This window comes from Euprymna scolopes, chromosome 5 (assembly GCF_053919585.1).
Source record: "Euprymna scolopes isolate OS-2025 chromosome 5, ASM5391958v1, whole genome shotgun sequence".
NCBI classification, from domain to species: domain Eukaryota; kingdom Metazoa; phylum Mollusca; class Cephalopoda; order Sepiida; family Sepiolidae; genus Euprymna; species Euprymna scolopes.
In genome coordinates this window covers 170,000,583-170,014,169 of record NC_136486.1, presented here as the reverse complement: position 1 = coordinate 170,014,169, position 13,587 = coordinate 170,000,583, and the positions used below count along the sequence as shown (strand labels likewise).

The 13,587-nt window shown below is 36.0% G+C and overlaps 1 protein-coding gene across 6 annotated transcripts in view; it reads right to left on the bottom strand.

The window, feature by feature from the left end:
- Positions 1 to 13,587, bottom strand: part of LOC145277037 (epithelial cell-transforming sequence 2 oncogene-like) — a 629,231-nt gene that overhangs the window by 26,956 nt on the left and 588,688 nt on the right. For all 6 annotated transcript variants that reach the window (XR_013868093.1, XR_013868092.1, XM_080128670.1 and 3 more), the window contains one exon: positions 13,465 to 13,553. Coding sequence is in view for 4 of the 6 variants with exons in the window: in XM_080128670.1 (XP_079984796.1) it covers positions 13,465 to 13,553 (89 nt within the window). In the remaining 2 variants the exon portion in view is untranslated. The remainder of the gene's footprint in view (positions 1 to 13,464; positions 13,554 to 13,587) is intronic.

Here is a 13,587-nt window from a genome sequence, read left to right as displayed (position 1 = left end):
ACCTAAACTGCTTAAGGAGTAGAAGGCACTGTCTATCGCCCGGCTTCCATACTCCTTCTTTGTCTGTAAGCCAGGCGTAGAGGTCGAACCACTGAGAGTCGACAGAAACACTCGGTGTTTTGTTTCCTGGCTAGGGCAATGAACGCCGTTTTTCCCCACGCACGACACATCCCATCCCTTAAACTGTACACTTCGGAGTGCTTAAATACTGTAATGCCAGTACAAGCAGATTGAGTTGACCATCATCTGATGGGTTGAGGGTACCAGATAGACAGTTTCTGGCTGCTGTTCCCGACTAGTAGTACAAATGCCCTAACTCTTTGGTAGTGCTTAGTGCGGCTGCTCCATCAACAGTTGTATAATATCGGGATGTTTGTAATGCTATGTCGCGCATGGAAAGAGACCCTGCACTCATCCCGGGTGGGCTATCCTGAGGCCACAACCTTAGTGTTGCATGTCTTGTATTCTGCATAGCCACTTGTTCAGCACTCCTTACCTAACCTGAAACTCTTAAAAATAAAAATGGTAGTACATTTTAAAAAAACTCAAACAAAAACAACCTGCCTTCTCCCTTGAGGCTCGCATTTCCGAACATCTGTGGGCTTAGAACTAATTTAAATGATGGTGAAGCATTTCTCCTAGCAAACACCCCGAATATCTTAGCACTAAGTGAGACTAACCTACACTCCTACATCCCCTCTAACTACTTTAACATGCCTGGATACCTCCCACTCTGCCGTAAGGACTCTGACAGACATATGCATTGGCTTGGAGTCTATATTCGAAACGCACTCCCCATGACTAGAGAAACTAAACTAGAATTGGACGATCGAGCCCTTATGTGCTTTAGACTTAACATGCAACATAACATCAGCTACTTTTATTTTCTCTACCGCTCTCCCTCGACCTAGGACTGTACCCTAATAAACAAAGTCTCTGACAGCATAGATACAGCACTTTCCCTAGACACTAGTGCACAAGTGCATGTATTTGGTGACTTCAATGGCTTGGAATTTTCTTCTTACACAGATGCAGCTGGTACCACAACACGTAACTTCACTATATCTCATTCCCTATCACAGATGGTTACGTTTCAAACCCGTTTCTCAGACCAGCAAGAACAACATGCATCACTTCCAGATCTGTTTCTGGCCACAGTTCCCGAAAACTTTGCAACGAATACCCACAGCCCTCTTGGGAACTCCGATCATGCAGTGGTAATGGTTGAAATCACCCTAAACTCTTGAGCCAAAACTGAAGAGTCACTGCTCAAAACAACGAGATATTATAAAAAGGCTGACTAGGAAGCCATCAGGGACCTCATCGGGGACGCTCAATGGCAAGATATCTTTTCACTTCCTGCCGAACATTGCGCAAATGAAACCACTGAATGGGTCAAAGCGGCAATTGAAGCACATTTCCCACACTCAAATTCTATAGCAAACCCCAATCTCCCCAATGGTTCACTTCAACTTGTGCAGCTGCCATACGCAAAGGCAACATGCATACCGCAAATTTAACCGACATAAGTCCAGTTCAAACAGTCAAAAGTACATAGAAGCCAGAAATAACTATAAGAAAGAAATAGTGACAGCTAATAGAGAATTTAATGAAACCACCAAAAAAACGCATAGAAGCACAGAAATTAGGAACCCGAGACTTCTGGAAAATCTACAACAATGTAGTAAATAATGGGCAATCAACAGACGGTTTGCCTCCAACTCCACACTGGACTCTGCTAACCACCCCCTCCCTTACTTTCCTTTGTCAGACAGACGCCACACTAGACGATCTGAAAATCACCTCTGCTCAGGTGCATGCTATCATAAGAAAGCTTCACAATGCAAAAGCATGTGGACCTGATCTCATCCCGGCCGAAGTAGATCCAGTTCTCTCCAAACCTTACAACAAATGCCTTAATGAAGCTTGCTTTCCTGCCTGCTGGAAAACTGCTTCTGTAATACCACTTTTCAAGAATTCTGGCGAACGAACTGACCCATATAATTATCGCCCCATTAGCCTCTTCCCACTTTTCGCCAAAATATTTGAGACCACAATTAACCATGCTCTAGTCCATCACCTTACAAATGCTAAACTTTTGACTGACAAACAATATGGATTTAGGCAAGTTCGTTCTACAGCAGACATATTAATTGTAATCTCAGAACATATATACCAGTCACTGGACAAAGAGGGGGAGGGTAGAGCGGTAGCTCTAGATATATCTAAGGCTTTTGACAGGGTATGGCATAAGGGTCTTCTTAAGAAAATCAGATTATACAGCATCACTGGAAGAATACATAACATAATTAGATCCTTCTTAGATAAGAGAAAAATCCTGGTTGTCCTTGACGGTCGTACATCTAAACAATATGATATAAATGCGGGAGTGCCTCAGGGGTCTATCCTTGGACCTCTGTTATTCCTAATATTCATAAATTACCTCCCTGACAAAATTGTCTGTGAAATGGGTGTGTACGCTGACGACACCACGCTCTATAACAGACACGACAGGAAAACAAATGAATACATTGGTAAAGAAATGGCAGAAACACTAGAGGAAGACCTCCGATCCATAGTGGAATGGGGACAAAAAAATGAATGGGCACCTTCAATGCTGTCAAGACTAAACTTGTTTCCTTCTATAATTACAAGAAACCTTCCCTACCGCCAATAGTAATGACCAATGACTCTTTATCTTTAAGAACATTTTTTAAACTCCTCGGCCTAACGTTCATAGGAAACATTAGTTCATAGGAAACATGAGTTGGAAAAATTACATTGAGAACATTGCCAGGACTGCTGCGGAGAAAGTGGGGTCTCTCTACTGTGCTAGAAAGCTATTAACGCCTGAAAGTATCCTATACTTTTATAAGACCACCATTCGCCCATGTATGGAGTATTGTTGTCATATTTGGGCTGGTGCACCTGCCACTAGTCACGCGCTCCTAGACAAGGTACAAAAGAGAGTCGCCAATCTGATAGGTCCTGAACTGTCAGTTAAACTTCAGCCTCTGTCACATCGATGAAATCTTGTAGCCCTCTGCCTGTTCTACAAGTACTTTAGCGGTGAATGCTCTGACGAACTGCAAGCACTTGTGTCCCTCAACGTAAATACCCCCGACAAACCCGACAAACAGCTAAATCCCACCCCTTCACAGTAGAGATCCCTAGATGCATGAGAGCCTTCTACTTCAGTAGTTTCTTTCCGAGAACAGCTAGAATTTGGAATTCCCTTCCGGGTCCCTGCTTCCCCGACTGTACTGACATGCAGAAGTTCAAGTGCAACATGAACAGACATTTTGCTGCCCAACTTCCTACACAGTACCCCTGATGCTTATGTTCCTGATAGTAGCCCCCTACAACAAAGTGGAAATGTGCCTTGTTTGGGGTTAAAATGTAATAAAAAATAAATAAATAAATAAACTTAAGTGTGAGTATAAGTGTGCGAGACGAATCTTTGGCTTTATATGAAACACATTCGGATTAATATTCTCATAAACGCCAAGGCGACATTTTTTAGCAAAATTTAGAGTCAGTATTGCGGTTAAGAAACAGCGTGTTTAGACGAAAACGACTAAGGGGCTTTCCTACACAAATTCTCGACTGAAACATAAGAATGACCATTCGAAAAATGGAAAAATTACAAAAATAAGGATCATTAAGCAAAAACGCGCCGTGCTAATTTACAATATCTCTCTGAATATATATATATATATATATATATATATATATATATATATATGTATATATATATATATATTGTATTATATTATATTGTATTATATTATATTGTATTATATTATATCGTCACAGTTCCTATCGTTTGTGTGATGAGCAAGGAAGATATAAATTCGTTCGAATTTACACTCGTCATCAACGGGAAAAAGTTAAATTGTTTTTGTTACTATTTCGTCAATTTTCATGATTATATAAAGATTTATGGTAACTCGGTACCATTATAATATGTCCAAGATACTTTCCTTTTAAAAATATAACTGTAATAATCAATGATCCGGAAGTAGACGACCATTAATGTTTACTGGTGAAGAAGTGAGTTACATTTATAGATCATATTTATATAAAAAGATAAACCTTCATCAAATGCTAAAATGGGAGTTGTTTCTTGAAGAACAAAATTATTGGTGAAAATTGTTTCTATTTGTTCTCAGATGAACAGAAGAGCAATAACGACCATAAATGTATTTTATTTCTTATTACCTAAACTATAATAAAGCTTCCTCTCACGCATCGAGAGAACTCTAAGACTCTAAAGATTTCAATTCTGGATGCCATAATTACTGCCACATAATAAATTTGTATTACATTAGTATTTTAAAATATTATTACCTGATTTGTAGATAACTAGCTGGACTCCCGGCGTTGCAATGTGCTTAAACATATTTTGATTCATGCAGATTGCGTATCTATTATTTAAGAATCAATCCTCTATTGAATGATATATATTACTAAGAATAATTTTCGTGGTGGAAAAATTCGCCAAAAATAATAATAAAATAATGATGGTACTGTCGTTCATCAGATTCCGTCTGTGTTTGTTTACAATATCCAGTCAGCTGGCATTTAGACTTGACGATCTTAAAAATAGTCATTCTTTTCTGAGATAAAAAAGAAGAATTTATACAGAGGAATATTTTACGTTACACCGATCAAGGTTACGCTGGTGTAACGTAAAATATTCCCCCCCTGTAAAAATTCCTTATCTATGAGAGAATAAATACTTTTTTAAGGTCGGATACTTTGCAATTTTCGATACTTATCGAATGAATTTCTGTACAAAACATGTCTAAGAACACTGCCAGAAATATAAAATACATTTGTGTAAATTTGCAAAAGATAGGCTCAGTCGTTTCAGAACCTATGAGGAGAGAACTCACAGACATACACACAACGTGACTTTTATATAATAGAAGAGATTTTATTTTGTATTTTACTCGCATATTAAATCACCATTTTGCGTGTATTCAAGTTTACACGAAGTTCTTCGAAGAAACAGAAATGGATGAGATGAATGCATATTTATTTACACACACACACACACATGCATAAAGTGGCTTTTTATATAATAATATAGATATTATTGCTTGTATATAGTTTCGAATGTGTTATTTTTATAACTGATTTGGAAATTCTCTTCCGAATGCATTTGTTAATTATAAAAATTTGTATCCATAAATATAGACATATCAATTTTATATATATCCCTTTTTTATATTTAGGGTAAGTGCTTAGCTCAAATTCAAATATTTAGTGGATTTATTTTTTAGCTAATTAAAAAAAACTGCAGGAAATGTAGATTACTACGTATGGGAATCTCCTTTAGAAACGTGACGGAATTTTCTATGGAATTTCGTGGTAATCATAACAGCAAGTTGTAAAAACAAAACAGACCAATTTATTACTGTGACGACTTTGTCGTAGTGTGAGCTGTCTTATTATCATTTCTGCATTATTATATTTGTCGCATGTTGTGTCTGGCTGTTGTCAATGCACATTTTACGCTGATAGGCGAATCATAACAAACGACCATAGGCTATCAGTACCTTTTATTCCCAGTGGTTCTCAACAAGGCAGTCTTTTGAAGTACGTTACCATTGCATTGGATACCAATTTTTTCAATCCACTTGTAAAATCGTTTTGTTACTCAAAAGAGCTCTCATTCAATAGGTACAACTTCTACCTTCGTCAATTTCCAGATTTTTTTTTTTTATCTTCCTTGGAATTTTTCGGTATTCTCCTTTTCTTTTTCATCCACATTCACATCAACTGGCATTGCTATAGCAATGATTATTGATTGTGTTTCTTTTTCCAACAAATATGAATCTGGTGACCCTGATTTTATCACATTCGGTATTCATATCACACGATTTTTTTACATTCTCACTCTCAACCATCTATTCTGGAACATGCCCGTACGATTTTCCAATGCATTCTAACCCTCTTTATTATTATTATTATTATTATTATTATTATTATTATTATTATTATTATTATTATTATTATTATTATTATTGTCCGCATGAACATTTATTATTATTATTATTATTATTATTATTATTATTATTATTATTATTATTATTATTGTCCGAATGAACATTTATTATTATTATTATTATTATTATTATTATTATTATTATTATTATTATTATTGTCCGAATGAACATTTATTATTATTATTATTATTATTATTATTATTATTATTATTATTATTATTATTATTATCAGAATGAACATTTCCTGAAATATTGTTATGCACTCCTTTGTACTCATTTTGAGCTAACTTCACACAACTTCTGATGAGGTGTTGTACAGTCTAGCCTTTCTGCCAAGTCGACATAGAATTCTTTTCACCCGTTTTAAAAATGTATTACTTTATATAATTTTTCCTCAACGCTTGCCCTATGCGTCACATTTTAAGGCTTGACAATCATCGCCAGTTTTTTTCCTTATCCACTGCCTCTGGTAGATCTCAACTGAAGTGACCATGCATTTTCTTTTCAATTTACTAGTCTTTCGTTTTTTGTTCATTTATTACCTTAAATTCTTTTCTCTCTGGCAATTGTTCAAATTATTATTATTATTATTATTATTATTATTATTATTTATGATAAGTTTTCACACAGTCCACCAAACGTTTCTTTTTGAGAACAACAGGTGGGGTTGCATGAGCCTGAGTGACAACAAGCCTCTCCAAATATCAAGTATGCTTTATCTTTTTGATACTCTTTACAAATTTGTTTGCCTTATAGCTGTTTAACACTGATTGCTACTTGATAGCAGCCATTGGCTTTCACTAAAAATTGAGTGGAAATAAGCCTCCACAAGGAACCTGTAATTGTCGCACTCATCCAGTGGAGGTCTGGTTAGTGATGTCTCACCTCGATCTTTCCATCTTCCTTGACTCTCCTCGATTGTTTGGTGTAGTATCAGTTGATATTGACACTGTTTGCGGGTTGGACGAGCAACTTAGAATTATACTGTTTCATTTTTCTTGATTCCATTTGTTTTTCATTTCTGTAACAGTTTATATCCGACATGCACCAGTAGCACCTGTGTATTAGTATCCTCATTTAAAGGTTTTCCTTAATGTTTCAGTCGTTTTCATTATTGTTATTCTTTGTATTGTCTCACCCATTCTTCTTATTCAAAGCACACTATTCTTTTTGCAAAGTTTTTTTTGGGGGGTGGGGCTAGTGCTCTTTGGTGTTATATTGATTATTACTCGTGGTCTGCTCGAACGACGAAATGTACGATTTGTCAGAATTTTACTTTTTGTTAATTATTATAACATCCGGTCTTCTGGCTTATGTGAGTTTATCTGTTTGTACTTCTTCGTCTCAGATAATTTGTGATTTGCACTTTCTGTTACTGATTTCTGCTTGTACTATTTGATCGATTGTTCACGATGCAGTTGTCTGCTTAATTCTCAATGTATTGCCTTCCCCACTTGACTTTTGTATTGGGGGGGGGAGAATTTGTTGCGTTCGTTTATTATGTGGTTTATTGTTTCCTCCCTTTGTCACAGAGCCCGCATTTGGCGTTTCCTTGTATTTTGTTAATCTTAGCTTTGATGTGGTTGGTTCTTATCGCGTCATTGTGTGCGGCTGTTATGGGGGTTTCAGTTTTTCTGTTTAGGTTTCCTTTTCATAGCCATGTTCAAGTGTTTTCGTTGGTCACATCTTTTAACATTCTCATGAATCGCCCGTACAGATGCTTCGCATCCCACTTTTTCTTGTCTCATCCTGTGCCTCTCTATTTTCTGTCTAGTTCATTGTTCAATGTTTCTTGCGTCGATAATTATACATTCTGTGTTCTGCGTCATGCATTTCTATAATTCTTTTTTATGTCATTCACATAGTCTTCTATACTCTTCCTCCGTCTTTCTTTTTCACCTACAGTCCGTCAGCATCCTCCTTTGGGTGTAGTATATTGTGCATGGTCATATAATTCCTCATTCTCTGGTCGAGATCCCTCAGTTTTTAGTCCACACTTATAACCGATCCAGAGTATTTTACCAATGACACCCCATATGTTTATTCCTTTTATTAGGTTCATATCATGGAGTTTAGATTCTAAAAGGGTTTTTTTTTTATTCCTTTCCAATTTTCTATTTCGATTCTGCTGAGTTGATATTGTCTGCTTTCAGAACTCCCAAATATTTGTAGTTTCCATTTTTAACAAGTGTCCTTATCTCCGCTTGGTTGGGTAGTTCCATAATTTTCCTTGCTTCTATGTTTCCGCTTCTGATAACTAGTCGTGTGAACTTTCCTGGGCCATATTACCTTTGGATATCCTGGCTGAAGAGTCTAGTTGTGTTTATTAGCGTCTCTAATCCCTTTTTGTTTCTTGCGAAACGCATCAGATCGTCTATTCGTGGTTCATTCTTCCATCTGTATTAGTAAACTTGTATCCGACTTGACACTTTCTTTATATTGTTTAAGGAACATTGTTGCAATAATGAACAGTAGTGGTAATAGGGAATCTCCTTAGAATATACCTATTTGTATTTCTATCTTAGTTATGTATTGTCCAACAGCTGTCCGTGCAAGTTTCTATGTTCTCATTGCATTTTCAGTGAAAATTGTAAATACAATGAGAATGTAGATACGAATTGTTAATATTGTTATTATTATTGAAATCAAAGATTTCACCTCAAGAACAACCGGTGGCGTTCCCTGGAGTCTGGGTGCAACAAGTCTCCACAGATGTCCAGTACTCTCCTCCTATGTGGATAACTTTTACAAATAAATTTGCGTTATAGCAACAACCATTTACCATTGGTTTTTCTTGCAATTACCATTGGCCTTCACTAGTATTGTGATGCCACTAAGTCTCTTTTAGGATCCATTCGCTGTGTTCTTGTGTCTTGTCGAATCTTGCTTTGATGTTGTTCGTTCTAATTGCATTATCTTGTGCGACTGTTATTAGTGATCTAGTTATTATTATTATTATTATTATTATTATTATTATTATTATTATTATTATTATTATTATCACAAACTCTGTTGCCAAGAAGTTGCGATTTCAAAAATACAATGAGATACACGCTTATCCATACACAACTTCAGTCAGCAACAGCAATAGATGTACTGAAATTAAGGTGCTTTCAGGACTGCCATCAACCACTGTAAAACAGTTATAAAGAAGGCAAGAGAGTTATATGCTCAGTCCGTTAAGTCCAAAGTTGCTGAGCAACGGCTTGGTTCCCACCAGTTTCGGCAAATAGCAAACAGAATCCTGAGCAGAAACGTGTGCTCTATTCCAACTATCATCAATGGACCTGGGGTAATCTCGTCAGCATCAGACAAAGCCAACCTCTTTGCCAAGAACTCTACCCTTTGCGACCAATGCCGCTAATCTCCAATATTTCCTCCTGTATCAGAAAACACGCTATGCAATATACAAATATCTGTACGTGATGTTGCCAAGCTAATTAAAAACCTTGATTCCAGTAAAGCAACCGGCTCTGATGGTATTCCAAATATAGTACTCAAGACTTCAATCAGAACTAGCGCCCATACTTACAAAACTGTTTAAACGTTGCCTTAAGGAGAATTGCTTGCCATCATCCTGGAGAATCTCATCAGTATGCCCTGTATTTAAGAATCTAGGTGATCGCTCATCCACCTCTCAATAAAGGCCAATAAGTCTCCTGTGCGTCATGAGTAAGTTGCTGGAATTTGTGTTAAATAGAGAAGTAATCAACAATCTCAGCAAAAATAACCTTCTTAATGACACGCAATATGGTTTCCGTTCTGCTAGATCTACAGCAGATGTGCTTACGGTTATATCTCATAGAATTAGCAAATCTCCTAACGGAGGTTTCCTTTCTAGGGCAATTGCTCTTGACATATCAAAGGCTTTTGATAGAGTATGGCATAAAGGTTTACTTCACAAGATCTTCAGCTACGGTATAGTTGGAAATGTCTTCTCAATTATTAAATCATTTCTCTCCGATAGGTTCATAAGAGTAGTGGTTGATGGGCAGAAATCAGAAGCTCTCATTATTAATGCTGGAGTCCCTCAGGGGTTCATCCTAAGCCCAACTCTCTTCCTGATATACATTAATGATCTTCCGAATCATATCCTTACACCATTCGTAGACATTTATGCTGATGGCACTACTATCTACGGTAGCACATCTAAGACCGTAAACGACCAAGTTCTCTCTGATTCTCTGTCCTCTTATCTTGAGCATGTGGTACAATGAGGAAAGGAGTGGCTGGTTACTTTTAATGCATCTAAAACCAAGCTTTTATCATCGACGCTCTGATCCCCATCTGGCATCAATTCAAATGAATGGCGCTCGTCTTGGGGAGGCCTCATGTTTTGACAAGATTCTGGGTTTGACTTTTACTCCTGATATTAAGTGGAATACATACATTAAATCCGTTGCCAAGGTCGCTGGAAAAATGGTGGGATCCTTCTATCGATCCAGTAAATATCTCACTGCTGATGCAATTCTCTATCTATATAAGAACCAGGTACGTCCAGAGATGGAGTACTGTTGTCACGTCTGGGCAGGGGCTGCTAGAAAGGACTTATCCTGCCTTGATAGAGTTCAAAATAGACTTCGTAGCCTCGTAGGGGATGTCCTTTTCTCTTCCCTGCAACCTCTTTCTCACAGAAGAAATGTTGCGAGTTTGTCTCTACTTTATTGTTATTTTCATGGCAAGTGCTCGGCTGAGTTCCATTCTATGGTCCCCCCTCGTAAAACTTTCACAAGAAATACCCGTCTAGCAGAAATCAATATCAATAATTTCTCCCACTCTTTATCTTACCTAAAACTAAACAAAGATTCCATGAGCAAAGCTTCTTTATTAGAACTGCACGCCTGTGGAATTGTCTTCCGTTTTCCTGCTTTCCAGCTAATTACAATATGGTTGTCTTCAAGTCTAACGTAAGCAAGTTTTTGATGAGCCGTTCCATATAAGTTAACAAATTCGCAAACTTTCCATTACTAACGATTACTATATTGTCCCATTTCTACTGTACACTCTTTAACCCTTATCCTCGAGTGGCCTCAAGGTCTTGATAAATGGTGATGCCCATGTAAAAAAACATTTTTCGGCTTGTCAACACCGCGAGATAACATGATTATCATAACACCTGTAATTAATACGAGCGTTTCATAAAGGCATAAAAATCTATATATTAATACGATAGTGTGTGTGTGTGGTATTTTTTGCACGTTTACATCTTTTTGCTTTCGAGTGACTATCGTTAAATTTTATGACCTTATATTTCTTGTAATAAATAATTTTACCAGGAATTCTTCATAAGTTTTGGTTTCTGTTTAGATTATAGCTGATGGCACGTAAGCTATATATATATATATATATATATATATATATATATATATATATATATATATATATATATATATTGTTTTCTTCATAAGTTTTGGTTTCGGTTTCACTTTAAGCTGATGCACCCACGTCATATGGATATATGTTTTTTTTTTAATCTCAACTTCATAATATATAAGAATCCATAGAAAATTTACTATAATAATATATACAAAATCTTCATATTTAAGCGTATTTTACGATCGGGCAACGCCGGGCGTCCCTGCTAGATTAGATAAATACTTTTGCAGTTTAAACAAAAAGCTACAATAATATCAGGACGTCACTATTTACGCTGACTATCCACAGAAAGCCAACATCAATATATTACATATGAAAAAGTCTGCTGTGGAATTTCCACAGCTTCTGCTGATAACTACTATTTGACTCTTACAATGAAAAATCAAAAACTAAGTAACTCATTTACTTTCACAATTTTGTATGAATAACATGTTTTGATGTCTGTTCTACTATGTTTGCTTATTCTCACACATTGAACTGCTATATTATTTGAGAGAGGGGGACTAAGAATAAACATTATATAATTTTATAAAACCGTAAATCCATATCTAAATAAGTACAGCGAATGAATCACGAATAACTATTACTTATTTATCTCTACTATCATATATAAGGAACTGTGGTGTTTGTATGTCTGTGTGTGTGACATTCGTTCCCTAGAGTAACGAAAACGGTTCGAAATGAACGTTTCTGCTAAAAGCAAAATTGCACCATGATACTTGAATTTTTCATGTTGAACTTAAACTCATGCATTATTGCCGCAAAAGCGGTAAGATAAGGCATATATAAATCAAGAGTAGGTTCTTGGATATGACAGGGTCGCGTTCGAAATGGATGTTTCTGTTAGAGCACAATTGGAGCATGATACTTAACTTTTGCATTTTAAACTTTAATTCAATCCATTATAAGATTATAATTTTATAAAATCAACAGTGTGTTCTCTACAGTGCAATATAGGCAACAATCCATTGTGAACTAAGCCACTGCGGTTAGACATGTGAAGCTTCCTCTTGGTATACGGCGATAGATCCCCAACTAGAGCAGTCAATCAATCGATGGGCGATTTAACCGAGTTTGATGACAATAAAAATGCCGTAGAGTGAAACTTTCGTTGATTATCATTGAATTCCGGGCAACGTCGGGTCTTTCTGTTAGTTTTTTTTTTTAGATTAAAAAAGAAACCGTTTTCTATAAAACACAATAAATAATAACATGAATATTTAATGAAATGATGAACTCATATTGAATTAAAATAGTAACGTTAACAACAACGTGGTTATGAAAAATTATGATTAAAATAAAATTCGGTATTTTTCGTCAGGTTCGTCGTGTCGGATTTGGGAATTTGTATGTTGAATTCGGGAATATCGAACGGAATTTCGAACGGAACTCTTGATTTAACTCACGATGAAAGTTTGCTTGGATTTTCTAAGCTGTGACGATGCTAACTCTTAAGTAATTCAGTCACGTTCTTAGTATCGGCCATATTGAGAATTCAACGTTCATCTTTCAGAGAACTCTCACTCAGATCCAAATATTAATTATCATATATCGATTGCGCCAGGAGGTTTGGGGGACGAATTCTCGAGTTTGACATAAATATTTCCGAGTTCGACAAAACGAATTTACCTTTAGAGTTTACACTGTATGAATAATATCCAAGATGGACAAACTAGTCGGAATTATCCAATAATAAAAATCAATAATAAGTAATGTTATGTTTTCACAATATTAACTGATAAAAGTATTTAACATATATTTTCCTAAATAATATTTCGTACTATAAGCATGCATAAATATTTTAATTTATTAATTTTAATAACTAATTATTTATCTGTACTTGATGTGCTTGATTAGTAAATTAAAAACAAGCGTCATTTATTAAATTATTGCTATTTCCCAAATAACTCAATATTAAAAGCAAAATTATTCAATTAGTAAAAGTCGCAGAAAAGCGGTAAATAACTTTTTCTCACCAAATGAAATCTGGGAATGTCTACTAATATTGTAAGTCTACATTCCAGACCGAATAGCTGTTAATCGATGAATAATCAACTTAATTATTTCATCTTACCGTAATTCAGGTGCCACTGTGGAACATAATGGCTGAACGAGCAGTGCATCCTGTTGTTTCAAAAAATGGCGATTACCCTCAGTTAATACCTGAAAAGAAAGAATAAAAGAAAAATAAGTATTC